Genomic DNA, 14,727 nt, shown 5'->3' on the forward strand with positions numbered 1-14,727 from the left:
TCTGAAAATGGTCAGGTACAAGGACTGGACTGAAAATGAGTGAAAAGGAAAAAAGATTTTCTTCAAAAAGCCTGGAGAGGGCGCATTTAAAAAAAACTAATTTAAAGGAATAAGGGGTGTCTCAAGGCATTTGCACAGTACTGTATTTAAATAAATAAATAAATATCAAGGAAAGAACATGATCAAGTCCCCGCGACCCAGAATTGGCTAAGTGGAAAACCTGGATGGATGTTAGAAACGAAAAATCGTAATTTTCTGTAACGTTTTGTGTGCTTTTATTATGAAAACCGTCGCAGCGGAAGTCTGATTCTCGTTAGCGGAAACAGGTTGTTAGCTCCAGGAAATCAGATGGTTGAAAAAAAAGCCTTTCTTTCTGAAGCAGAACCCACCCTGTACACAGTCACATATATACCGGATCAGTAATAAACTGTAGCCAATGGACGGTGGGATTATAACACTGAGTCTGCGTCGATAACGGGCCCGGTTGCTAGGGCGCCGGGCTGGGCCGGAACCAGAACCAGGCCCGGACTAAGGGAAGGACGCAGTCAACGCTGCGGCGATACCGGCGGGCTGCTGTGGGGACTGTCATGCGGTTTGGGGTGAGGGTCTAATGTGTACCACCGTGACCTGCCGTCAGTAGACAACAAGTTCACTGACCAACGCCGGCGCTTGTGGTGAATCACATCGATCTAACGACTGAAAGCGCGAGGATGGCACAGCGGGAATTCAGCCAGGCGCGAGCTAGCTTTAACGCTAGCTAACGCCGGAGTTGCCGGACATCAACTTTTACTGTCTCACTAGCTGGAAAACGTAGAAAAACCCAAGTATGAGCGGTTGAACTGTTTATGTGAATGAGGGGGGTTATTGTATATCGTCTAACTTTTGTGGCTTCTCTCGTTAGCTCTCGTAAAGGCCTGATAAATGTTTGTGGAGCGAGTATAGCAGTCGTTAGCTGCTGAGTTAGCCCGCCTTGACCGCCCCAATGAAAGAATACAAAGTTGTCGTGCTGGGCAGCGGCGGCGTCGGGAAATCCGCGCTCACCGTGCAGTTTGTCACCGGCACTTTTATCGAGAAATATGACCCGACCATCGAGGACTTCTACCGGAAGGAGATCGAGGTGGACTCGTCGCCCTCCGTGCTGGAGATCCTGGACACGGCGGGGACGGAGCAGTTCGCGTCCATGAGAGACCTGTACATCAAGAATGGACAGGGCTTCATCCTGGTCTACAGCCTGGTCAACCAGCAGTCTTTCCAGGTACCCCAGATGCACCACACACACCTGAAATCTGCAACCGTATGTGGTTAATCAGGCTGTGATTCATACTTCTCATGCAGGGAATGCTACAAGCCACATTATCGAGATTAAAATGGGAAGGCTAGGGCTCATTTGGACCCCCAATATCTCCATATAGCACTCATTTGTTGAAGGATGGCACCACACAGAAAACAAACAGTGCATAAGAAAGCTTAGATAACTATGAACCAGGTCTACTAAAGAAAATAGTCATCCCACGTCCTGATATTTTAGAGCCTTCAATATTAGCACTCGGTATTTAATGGATAATTACTTTTGAAGTACCAATAAATAAAAGTGCTTTAACTAGATGTGAAAAGAAGTTTTGGCCTTCCCAAAAGGAAATGTTTAGCAACCATAAAATATATATTTGCATATTTCCAAAACTTTCATGAAAATTCACGAATGTCTGCTGGGTAAAACAAAGCTTTACCTCAACAATGTGACCAGTTTTGAGCCAGAAAAATCGTAATTAAATGTTTGCATCATGAAGAAATTGTGCCTATTGAGAAATAACCAAAGTTCGCATCTGCTTGATGATTAATTTTTTGTTTTGTTTAAATTTCAATATCTCACACTTCTTATTTTTCTCAATTTTTAAGGACATCAGACCAATGCGAGACCAAATAGTGCGAGTGAAGCGCTTTGAGAAGGTGCCGCTGATTCTGGTTGGTAACAAAGTCGACCTGGAGTCTGAGCGTGAGGTGGCCGGATCAGATGGACGGGCTTTGGCTCAAGAGTGGGGCTGCCCTTTTATCGAAACCTCTGCCAAGAGCAAGACGATGGTGGATGAGCTGTTTGCAGAGATTGTCCGGCAGATGAATTACTCCTCGCTGCCAGAGAAGCAGGAACAGTGCTGCACAGCCTGCGTGGTACAGTGAGGAAAAGGTAGGGACATCATCTAGCAGGGCTGTACCCATGCTCTGGACACACAGCACAGTTGGCCCCTTACTATTTTTACGAAATGTGATAAAATGTCCCTGTAGAGACGGTTCACAAGACTGTGTGGTGTTTTGAGTGCAGTGTGAGGGAGAGAGAGATTCGGCTGGAAGTGAGAAAGAAGAGTGGGTGGTGCTGCTCTGGGCAAACTGTTTGGTTTATCTTGTTATCATAAGATCGCAGAAAGTATGCAGCATGAAGAATGCAACTGTCTGAATGCTCAGGGCCGGGAGGAAGAGCAGGGGGCAATGAAGCAGATGGTCCTATGAGGCGAGTCGCAGAAAGAGGAAAATGTGACATCCTGAAAAATAATTTATGTTCCAAAACAGGAAGTTCAGTTTAGATTCTGTGAGAGATGCAACCGCGGTTTAAAACCCACCAGCCTTTTAAATCTTATGCAGCTGTAGGATTCTCGCCGGTCATTTAGTCTCAAATTAAAACAAGAAAATAAAGATGGCTGCTTTAAAAATTCTGAGTGCTAAACCTTTAATCATTACTCTGTTAATTCATTGTCATCTTATGGTGATATATGAGGTTGATTCTCCATCAGTACCTTTAATTTGGACTTTTAAGTTGTTTTTAACTAATGATGACATCTGTGAAGTTCAGGATCCAAAATGTGTCAGATAATCAATAATAAGTAATCCTTAAACCCTTTGGATTTTCTTTGAGTCCATCAACACGGTAGATTACGTTTTTTGAAGTACTTCACATTTTCACGCTAGAAGTAAACACAGAACAAAACATACAGCTGAGTTTAATAGATGCTTCTGTAGACAGCAGGCACAGATGTATGTTCCAAATTTTTGAGTTAAGCCTGGAATGATATCTGATCCAGTTATTAGATCAGTGGATCCCCAGCTCAGTGTTTTTAAAAAAAAAATCCCAGTGAGCCAACAGATCAGACATTTTAATTTATTACGTATTTATAATTTAAAATGTCTGATCTGTTGGCTCACTGGGATTTTTTTTATATATTATATACTGCTAGCTAAATGCACAACAGTATCATAAATGCGTTTTGGGGCATAAATAAATGTAGTAAAATAAATGATGCGCCTCTCTTGAGAATGCTGCAGATATTGTTACTACTGTAGAAAGAGAGTGCCTGCTGTTGTCATTCTGCAGCAAAGTTAAGAAATTGCCAGATCAAACAAAATTTAATATTAGATAACCCAAGTAAAAACAAAATGGAGTTTTTTATTATGGGAAAAGATCTATCCAAAATCCCGAATTAACTGTGATTAATTCACAGGGGGTAAGTTCAGTTTCACTAGTACACCCTACCAGACATGTTGAATCAGGAAATCACTTAACGAGAACATGTCTAACAAAGTGAAGTAGGCTAAATTAACTCAAAAAGCAACATGTCGTGCTGTGAGTTAAAGAAACTCAAACTGGTTAGAAACATTGACATCTCTTAGTATGGAAAGAGTTAAAAAGCAATTTCTAAGGCTTTGGAACTCCACTGAATCACATAAATATAGAGAACTGCAGTGCACATTACCAGCAGTGGGTGACCTACCAAAATTACTCCCAAGAGTGCATCAACAACTCATCCAAGAGGTCACAAAAGCACTCAGAACATCTAAAGAACTTTAGGCCTCACTTCCTGCAATAGATGTCAGAGTTCATGATTCAGAAATAAGAAAGAGACAAAAGCCACCGATGAACAAAACAAACCCAAAGGCTTGATTTGTGTGTGGCTAAAAACAAATGTGAGCTTAAAATATTTCTGTTACATTAGGTGGAGAACTAACACAGCATTTCATAAAAAGAACATTGTATCAACAGCCAAACATGGTGGTGGTAATGTGATGCTTTGGGGCTGCTTTGCTGCTTCAGGACTTGGATGACTTGATGTAATTGATGGAACTATGAACTCTGCTCGCTACAAAAACAGAAACAAAAAAACCTGAAGAATATCCTGTCATGAGATCATGCTTTGAAGCTCAAAATCATTTGGGTTTTAAATTGGGATGGGAATTGAGAACCTTTTCCCAGTATTTCAGTTTCTTGCCTGCCAATTAAGCCCAGCTTATTGTCCATTCATTAGGATAGGGATTTGTGCTGATGCGTGGGACTGTAGCCTGAGGTTTATGTTGTTAAATGGTAATTATGAGATGGTATGTTTCAGGTCATTTTACTGAGAAACGCGAAAGTAATGTGTCAAATTACTTCCTCAAAGTGTTCTGCATAATATATGTATAATATATGTGTGTGAATGGGTGGATGACTGGATATGTAAAGCGCTTTGGGGTCCTTAGGGACTAGTAAAGCGCTATATAAATACAGGCCATTTACCATTTACCATAATACATTATTTGTTTTTAATGTCCACCAACACATCAAAGACAGGAAAAGCCTCCAACATGCACAAACATTTAACCACACAGCACTATCAGTAAGAATTGAATCGATAAGGAATCAATCAGTAAATGATATGGATAGAGCTGGGCGATAGAACGATAACGATATGTATCGCGATATAACTTTTACTCGATAGAGAAATTAAGCTATCGCGATAGACCTCGCCGCTCTCGTCCTCTTAAAAAGAAAAGAAAAAAAAAAAGGTCAGCCAATCTAAATTAAGTAGCGCAGAGCCGAACCAATCACAGCCGCAGCGTCACCTCGCGTGACTTGTTACGTACAGCACAAGTGCCAAGCTGCACGTGGGTTTGTTTGGGAAGCAGCCAGCGGAGGAAATGAGTGTGCCGACTAGAAAAATCAACCGAGCGTGACCGAAGAGAAAACAGATGATGGTTCCAATGCCGGAGAGATTGTCGAACGGAAGAGCCATAGAAGTTCCGTAGTGTGAAGGTATTTCGGCTATTTCAAGTCTGACAAAAAACAGAGTAGCATGCACTGTAAATTGTGCCGAAAGCAAGTCTGGAAATACAATAAACTGGTGCATGCGTCACACTGTGCGCCACGTTATTGTTTCGGTGAAATGAATTTCTACAATACTGTTTCTGTTAATTGTACTCTCTGCAGTGTTTAAATGCTTACATATATACACACAGTTACTGTCCCTCCACACATACGACTCGGTTCTGCTTCTATGCCCCAGCTTTGTTTACTTTTTCCCACCGAGGCTTCTAGACTTCTGATTGGCCAACATTTCTGCACGGTTAGGAATCTAGCGCCACCTGCTGCTTTGGCATGTTCATAACAGCGTTTTCCTTCATTTCTGCCTTTATGTGTGGACGGGATTATTTTTTAAAACGAAAACGGAAAATCTCCGTTTTCAAAAATACCCGTGTACGTGTGGACGTAGCCTCAGTCTCTGACTGGAAGCGCTAATTCGTCATTCGGCTTTTGTCAGACTAAAGTAACTGTTAAAACTGTTTGAAAAGCTCAGCTATACAACAAGGAGAGATTGAGAATTTCCTTTTAGTTCTCAGTTTATTTGATATTGACAAAAGTTAGTCAGTTTTGTCTGTTCTTCTGTAAAACAAACTAAGATTTATTTTTAGAATTAATATTTTGTTTCTAAGTGGAATTGACAATTTAGTCTGTTTCGTTTGTTCTGTTTTGAAACTTAAACGCTTTAGCGGCTGCCTTTTGTGTAGTTTGCAATATTTGCCTTTATTTATCTGAAAAAGTCTCATGTTCCTTAAGTACATCTACCCTGTTGAACTTATTATGGGAAATAAATATTTAAATAAAAACAAGCTGCTGATTATTTCACATTTTACTTGTGAGCAACAGCACATTTAAATCTTACAAATATAGTTATTTGGCTTATATCGTGATAGATATCGTTATCGCCTGAAATGAAAAAAACATATCGTGATATGAAAAAATCTCATATCGCCCAGCTCTAGATATGGATAATGGAATCTGAATCACTAAATTCTTATCAATTCCCATCCCTGGTTATGCAGCAGCACAATGAGATAAGTCCACCTCTGAATGGGCTTAAATCAAATTGAGATGCTTTGGTATGACCTTAGACTATTTATACTTGAAACCCTCAAAAAGTATTAGTGAATTAAAATAGTTCTGTAAAGAAGAGTGGGCCAGAATTCCTCCAAAGGGATATGAAAGACTCAATGCCAGTTATGGCAAACACTTGATTGCAGTTCTTGCTGTGACTAGCTCTTATAATTAGAGGACAATTACGTTTTCACATGGGGTCAGGTAGTTTGGGTTAGTTTTCCATAATATATGAAATCATTAAAAGCTGCTATTTGTATTTTACTTGGGTTATCTTTTTCCAATATTAACATTTGTTTGATGATCTGAAACCTGTAAATGTGGAAAAAAGAAACAAAAGAGAGAGCAGGGGCAAATACTTTTTCTCAGTACTGTAACTTCACTGTAACCTTTAAGCATCAGTTGCAAGCTTTACGAATTTTCTTTCCTTAAACCGCAAAACTCAGTAATTTAAAAATAAAACATCGAGCATTACCGTGTACACAGTAAACGCAACTCAAAATACCGCCATGTGAGTATCAGTTTTTATCCACAACTTGATTTTATCACACAAACCGTAGCGTTCCTTAAACATCGTTCTGTTTGGGCATTGACCTGCAGGAGGATGTAACCCTGCGTGTATTACAAATAAAGAAGAAATATACCTAAGAACAGTCAATACTGTTGCACTCCAGGATTCAAATTAGTTTAAGAAAGTAGGTTAATAAGCTACATGAGCAAATTTTATTATGTTTAAACAAAAATAATCCAGTATGAGGGCAGCCATTTTGGGTCCAGCAGGCTGCAGTACACTGGAAGAAATTCACTGGACAGTAATCCAAACAGTTTTTTGTTTTCTTGTTTTTGTGTTTTTTATTGTGCACAGAGTTTTTAAGTTTGAGAGAAAACCTTTTTCTTTATGCACCTCGGACATGGAATACTTTATGCCATATCCTTAGTGGATTTAAAGCATCATATGGATTGTTAGTAAGGAGACGTTTGCCGTCAATGACTTTTATTTGTACATTTTGTCTGAGCAGCAGTCCAGAAACCAGGGAAGCTTTAGTTTACCGTTACATATGGCAGAGAAAAGCATAAAAAACTGTTAAATAATCCAAACATGACTCTGACTTGTATTTGAAAATAATAACTTTGACATGCTTTGATCTTAAAAATCATTGCGTTTAACTTCACAAACCCTGAGCTAATGGCCTCCTGTCTTTCTGTTTCACAGACTCATCATTTGTCTGGATCCACCTCAAGCTTTTTGATGATCCGTTAACGCGGGCACAACCTGACTTCAACCCTGCTGATTAAAAACTTACCGCAGCTGGCAAAGTTTCTGCTTGAGGTGGTTTCTGACTTCCTGTCTCAGAGCATCTGACAGGAAAGACGTCGGTCCTATTTTTGATATCATAACTGTTAGAAGATGTTTCTGCTGCAACCTCAACGGCCTTCGCGATGACCCGGGATCAAGTTGTACTGACTGACTTTTACGAACGGCCACCTGTGAATTCGTCTTTTCGGGTTTTTTTGTTTTGTTTTGTTTTTTATGTGTGTGTGGGGTTTTTTTTTTTTTTCTGAAATATCCCTGAAAGCAGGAGTGTTGTGAGGTTGCAGCATCTTTTTAAAGCTGCTTAAATCATTACTATATACTTTAATATTCCTTGTATTATGTCTCAAGTTTGGAATTTGAAAAAATTATTTCATATTATTGGAGCATTTTCACTTTTAAGCATGCTTACTTCAGCCAGTTTCCCATCCTGGTGTACTGTGCTGATCTTATTTTGAAAATCTTATTCCGTAAAACTGACACAAATTAAAGTAACGTGAGGTTTTTTGTTTTTGTTTTTTTAGCTCAGCAGGGTGAATAACTGTATTAAACCAGTGATGCTTATTTTTAATTTTTCAGTAGTGTGAGGCAGTGAAACTCATCTGAAAGCACGCACGCTCAAAAGTGAAAATGTTTTTTACCGCTAATTCAACTTGAAGTGATGTGGATGAGCCATTTTGCTGTTTTCAGTCTCTACAAGGTGTGACTTGCGTGGACGCCGGTCTTCCATTTTCAGCTTTCTTGAGGGCAGTTTTTTATTTTGTTATTTTATTCTATTGGAGGGAGGGGGGAACGACTGCAGGAAGTTCAGCGTGCATATTTGTGTTTGACTCCATGACGCGTGTCACTTTAAATATTCAGAGACGCCGATTCCTTATCATTTAGAAAAAAATAACTTCCTCTGAAATGTGGATTAATAAGAAGTTCTGACACAGTTAATCAGATTTCACTTTGTATTCTTCTTTTTCTTATAGTAACCTATTTATTAAGAGCTAATGACACGGGCTAGCCAGTTTTAAACTTATACTAGTTATTTGCTTTCTGTGCATTTTTGGGATACATGCTATGTTGTATCTTTGTTTTGAAGCTAAGAATTTAACAGAGCCTTAAGATATCTGTTGCACCCCGTTTGGCCTCATATTTCTTTTGTTTGTTTGTTTTTTTTCCCCCTGGAAGATAACAATTGTCATCATTTGGTAATAAACATGCTGGAATCTGCTTTTGTGATGTGACACAAATTTTGTCTTTTACTTGACTAAATAACCCTGATTTGATCATTTATACACTAGGGTAAACAAGTCATTGCTGAATTATTAAATTCACCAGCAATCCATAATGTAATTGGTGGGTTTATTTTAATAATTTAATTAAATTCTCAACAAAACTATTAGGAGATTTACAAAAAATGTACATTTTAGTTAGTGATGTAAGTATTTGATCACCTTGTAAGACGTGATTTGGTGCTTTGTCAGATGTGTCATGCAAATTTGGTATAAAATATGGACATAGCGTGCGTGAACCACTGCATAATTTTGAGCCAGAGGTTACCATTAACTGGGTATTTATTATTTAATTAGTGCTAATTTCACTCATCAAAACTGGAGAATAATTTCTTGCGTGATCTGTACCTCCCAGGAAGCTGTAATGTTAGTCAGATAATCCAGAAATGATCCAAAAGGCACCAACAGCACACAAACAGTAAAGAGGTCCAGTTTAATGGCTCAAAATAGTAGCTGAGGCCTAGCAGACCCCAATCTGATCCAACTGCCTGTGTCAGGACATGCAGCTGTGATGAATGGGAGAATTATCCACAGAGGCCAGGCTGTAAAATTAGGCATATTAACATGGGAGTCTCTTTTGGAGTCGCCCTCAAGTGGCCAGTAGAGGAACTACAGTTTCTCTTCCTCATTCCAGCTGTCAAGCATGGTGGTGGAGGGGTGATGATCTGGACTTATTTTCCAGCCACAGGCCCTGGGCATCTTTTAGTCACTGAGTCAGCTCAATGACTCAGTGACTAAAAGTCTGAAATAAATAAATAAATGAAAATGAAATGAACTCTACATAAAAGTATGCTCAAATGTGAGGACATCTGACAGATAAAGCTTGGCCGAAGTTGAGTCATGCAATAGGTCAGTGATCCCAATCACACTAGCAAATCTACATTAGAATGGCTGAAATGGAAAGCAAGCACTGCACAGAGACACCTTTATTTTTTCACATGACTGCTTATATACACAGAAAGATGGAGTTTAATTTTCTCGACTTATGAAAGTAACAAGAAATATTAAGGATGCTTTATGTTTCCCTAAAAGAGAACTAAGAGCTTAAGATCTCCTCAGTTCTGCTGTGAGGACAGTTCATACTATGTGAAAGGTGCACGGTACCTGAAATCAGCTCTACCGAGGTTTCCCAGCAATATCTGGGGTTTGCAGTCAACGTGAAAAAAATGGGCCTTGGGTCCTCTTTACTGCACCTTGATACATAAATGAGTGCATGCAGGTTTTAACACCATACCTGACATGTGCACCAATAAGGCCCACACAACAACTTTTGTGATGTTTCTGGTAAATGAGCAAGAAGAGTTCCAACTTTTAATCGTCTAAAAATAAACACTGCCAGTAATAGGCCACACTTTCCATTTCCTTGTTAATGTGTTTGTTTTTTCGTGCACCAGCCTGGCAGTTTGTTATCTGTGTGTGCGCGTGCGCACCATTTGCAGAGTTTTTTTTTTTCTTGCAGATTTCACACATGATGGTGCTGCAACTTCCCACACAGCAGAAAACTGGCTCATCTTCATTGCTACTGCTATTTGGCTGTCAGGTGGAGCTGTTGGGTGCACACTGAATCTGCATCCTGCACTGAGCTGGCAGATGCTTCTGCTGCTGTGTGGGGTCGCTGATGTCTCACAATCAGCAGGCTCATCTCAGCTCTTCAAGGAAACTAAAGTCCCGTTTTCCTGCTGAGTTTATCTCAATCTGCACTGTGAGTACAGCAAAAAACACCACATCAGCCTACAGGGAACAGGAGTGTGTCATCATAAATGAAAACATGATTACCACAAACAAAGTGAGTCTTTTAAATTCACTGAATGAGAAACAAGTTCAACTGCGACCATCTAAATCAGAATTTTCGTCTTTCCACCCACATCAGATGTGCATCATGGAAGAAAAGAGTCTGAAGTTTAGGTGCTGCGACCTGAAAAGTGTTATTGCTTCTGGATTTAAAAGAAGCATGAATTGGTTAAAAAGGTCCTGAGCAGATGTGAGAGGATTTTGTGGTTGTTTAGCTTCACAGAAAACTTTAGCAAAAACCGTAAACTTTTAGGTCACTAAATACAGCACGATTTATGCAGTACACATGAGATCTCAAAGTGTGGACTCCTGGATGTCTCTTGACCTTCAGCTCCTTGATGCTGCTGCTCGTCGCTTTATGCTGGTGCCCTGATGCCTCTGCAGAGCTTTGTCACCACATTTGCTGCTCTACACCTGCATGCCCCAGGTACAGGAAGTCTTTACACCACAAGCCGCCCACACTTTGATGCTTTACATTGCAGGAGAGTCTACTTGGCATAAATTGTCGCTGGCACTGGTTTTTAATGTCAGTGATGTTTCGGTTTATGTCAGCCTACTTGTTAAGTCTAATTGTTGGATGTTTGTCATTATGCTTCTTAAATTTGTAAGGTCTTAGTTCAATCTATAGGATCAAGACATGCCTTTGTCCCTGTTTGTCCCTGACCCCCTGGGTTTACGAGGGGAGGTACTACTGTTTATTGTGAACGTTTTCAATAAAAGGCAGCGAGAGGAGCCCGTCGTCGGGGTCATTCGTAATGAGATTCGAAGTGCGTTTCTTGCAAGTAAATCGATCGATCGCTGACTGTCTTGTTTTCTTCATGATGAATAAGTCTCTAAACCAGCGGAGCCTGTGGAAACACAGACCCAACACTACTCATAACTTGGTGAATGTTTGTGAGCAAATTATTCAAAGCATGAATGCCCTTCCCATGTCATTATACTTCTCTTTCTGCTTTTCTGAGACTTTGTGACCCCCCCCCCCATGCCCACCTTTTTTGTCAATTAAAATGTCCATGTAACTACAATCCACCAACCAAGGCAGAGATGACCAAAGCCATCAAGTCCTTGAACAATGGAAAGGCACCGGGGCCTGACGGCATCCTTCCAGAAGCTCTCAAGGCAGACGTGGCAGCAGCAGTGGAGATGCTACATCCTCTCTTAGTGAAGATATGGGAACAGGAGCAAGTGCCTTCTGACTGGAAGCTTGGGTACCTGGTGAAGCTCCCAAAGAAAGACGATCTATCCCAGTTTGGCAACTGGCGAGGAATTATGCTGCTGTCTATCCCCAGCAAGGTGTTGACCAGAATCATCTTGGAGAGACTGCAGGAGGCATTGGACAAGAGACTGAGATCAGAGCAGGCAGGATTTAGACAAGACAGATCATGTACAGACCACATCGCCACTCTGCGCATCATCATCGAGCAGTCTATCGAATGGCAGTCTCCCTTGTACACAATCTTCGTCGACTTTGAAAAAGCCTTCGACAGTGTCGACAGGGAGACCATTTGGAAACTGATGCAACACTACGGAATCCCACAGAAGCGCATCAACATCATCCAAGAGCTATACGAAGACACATCCTGCCAGATCATCCACAACTGAAAACTGGCCAACCACTTCGCAGTGAAAAACGAAGTGAGGCAAGGCTGCATGCAGTCACCGACGAGCTTCCCGATCGTCATGGACTGGACATGAGAAGAACCACAGAGGGCAGCAATACCGGTATCCAGTGGACCTTCACCAAACAGCTGAAGGACCTGGATTTTGCAGACGACGTCAGCCTTCTGTCCCATAAGCAGCAACATGCACAGTCCAAGCTTACCCGGCTCAGTGAAGAGGCAGAAAAGCCCGTCCTGAAGATTAATGTCAGAAAAACAGAGGTGATGCGGCTGAACAACCGACAAAAACATCCACAGCAGCTACAGGGAGAAGACTTAATGGGAACTGACCGCGTTGTCTACCTAGGAAGCGTAGTCAACAGTGATGGCAGTGCAGATGAAGATGTTAGGAGCTGGATCAACAAAGCAAGGCTTGCATTCAACATCCTGCGACCCATCTGGAACTCCAAAGCCTTATCTCAGCGCAGCAAGATCCGCATCTTCAACACCAATGTGAAAGCAGTCCTCCTGTATGGGTCCGAGACATGGCGGGTGACCAACACCATTACCAGTAAGATACAGATCTTCATCAACAAGTGCTTGCGACACATCCTCAACATCAGATGGCCTGAGAAGATCTCGAACACAGACCTGTGGAAGAGAACCAGACAGAACCCAGTTGGTCAAGACATCAAGAAGAGAAAATGGGGCCGAATTGGCCACAAAATTCGAAAAACCTTTCGACAACGTCACAAGGGTTAGGGGAACCCACAAAGAAAAAGGAAAGTGGGGGGACCCAAACAGACGTGGAGAAGATCTGTCGAGAGTTAAGTAAAGGCCGCTGGAATGGCCCCTTCAAGTGACCAAGTGGAGTTATTTATGAACAAAGCCTGTATATTCATACGTCTTTGTGTTATTTTTAACCAATAAACATTATTCCTGTCACGTAATTTTGACTATTTGTCCTACAATGTCCCATAAAAAGTACAACATATTTACAGGAATTGGCCCACTGAAGTGGAAATATACAGTACTGTATGAGAATTTGATGGTTGTCGTTGCAGCATGGACAGCTTTGAGCCCAGCCGTGTTGTTGGTGCCATGTCTGTGAAAGAGACCTGGCAGGGCTCACTGTAAAGCCACAGTGAAGTAAATGGACAGCAGCTTTTCATCATTAGTAGTCCAGGTGTGCCTGCAGCTACCAGTCCTGCATTCATTATGATGCTACACAATGAGTGTGTGCTGAGCTTTCAGGAGCTTGTTCAGGTGTGGCCAGCTGGTGCTTAATCCGTTTGCACTGATGTTTAATCAGATTTCACAACAACCCCTTTGACCTGTCACAGGAAAAACACAGCTGAAACAAAAACAAATGACTCAGCCTTCCAGCCAGAGTTCACCTGGTAACAACCCAGCACGTTATCATTTAAACCAGAACTACAAACCAGCTCTTACTGGACTGTCGTGAAGATATTAAAGGCAGGATGATAATTAACTTCCTCCAGTTAAACAGTGACAAAACTGAGGCTATCATCTTTGGTCCTGCCAAATCTAGGAGTGCTTTTGACAGCAATTTAGGTAATCTCATCCCATATTTAAAGTCTCATGGAAAAGACCTGGGTATTATTTTTCATCCGGGGCTTCGCTTTGACAAACAAATTTGTTCCGTTGTCAAAAAATAGCTGCTACCAGTTAAAAACCATTAGCAAACTCAAATCTTTCCTTCTTTAAATGATCTGGAAACAGTCGTCCATGCCTTTATTACTTCACATTTGAATTAATGTATCCATCCATCCATCTTCATCCGCTTTATCCGAGGCCGGGTCGCGGGGACAGCAGCCTAAGCAGAGAGGCCCAGACCTCCCTCTCCCCAGCCACCTCCTCCAGCTTATCCGGGGGAACACCAAGGCGTTCCCAGGCCAGCCGAGAGATATAATCTCTCCAGCATGTCCTGGGTCTGCCCCGGGGCCTCCTCCTGGTGGGACATGCCCGGAACACCTCACCCAGCTCACCCAGGAGGCGCCCAGGAGGCCTCCTTGTCAGATGCCCGAACCACCTCAGCTGGCTCCTTTCGATGTGGAGCAGCAGCGGCTCTACTCTGAGCCCCTCCCAGATGGCCGAACTTCTCACCCTATCTCTAAGGGAGAGGCCAGCCACCCTTCGGAGGAAGCTCATTTCTGAATTAATGTAACTCTTTAAAATTTGAGCACATCACTCCAGTCTTGGCCTCGCTACACTGGCTGTCTGTCTATTTAAAAATTCACTTTAATATCACACTGATTGTTTTTAGGGCTCTTAATAAACAAGCCCGGCTTATATTACCTTCTTTTTCATTTTCATTCAGCTCCCAGGTCTGTCAGATCCACAAGCCAAGATCTCATGAATATGTTCCAAGGTGAAACAAAGAGCTGACAGTCTTTGCAGTCGCTGCTCCACATTTGTGTTGAGCATCCTTCAGCTCTGCTTTTAAGTCTGGGCTAAAACCCCACATTTTCACTCATTTGTTGTAATATCTGTAACTCTACATGCCACCTTACTGTCCTCTGGTTATTGTTGACTCTATGTGTCTCTTTTGTT

At 41.6% G+C, this 14,727-nt stretch overlaps 1 protein-coding gene across 1 annotated transcript; it reads left to right on the top strand.

Moving 5' to 3' along the window:
* Positions 1-315: 315 nt before the first annotated feature.
* On the top strand, positions 316-8,722 carry rap2c (RAP2C, member of RAS oncogene family). Its single transcript, XM_080900969.1, has 3 exons — positions 316-1,255; positions 1,897-2,182; positions 7,386-8,722. The coding sequence occupies exons 1-2, from the start codon at positions 983-985 to the stop codon at positions 2,173-2,175; spliced, it is 552 nt and encodes a 183-aa protein (XP_080757095.1). The 5' UTR covers positions 316-982; the 3' UTR covers positions 2,176-2,182; positions 7,386-8,722.
* The last annotated feature ends 6,005 nt before the right edge of the window (positions 8,723-14,727 follow it).

This window comes from Rhamphochromis sp. 'chilingali' (genome assembly GCF_963969265.1).
Source record: "Rhamphochromis sp. 'chilingali' genome assembly, chromosome: 13".
In the NCBI taxonomy this organism is placed as follows: domain Eukaryota; kingdom Metazoa; phylum Chordata; class Actinopteri; order Cichliformes; family Cichlidae; genus Rhamphochromis; species Rhamphochromis sp. 'chilingali'.

Excerpts from the sequence above, each read along its gene's own strand:
- rap2c (XM_080900969.1), top strand. The coding sequence starts at position 983 with ATGAAAGAATACAAAGTTGTCGTGCTGGGCAGCGGCGGCGTCGGGAAA. Across the intron at positions 1,256-1,896 it reads TCAACCAGCAGTCTTTCCAG|GACATCAGACCAATGCGAGA; the intron begins GTACCCCAGATG and ends TCAATTTTTAAG.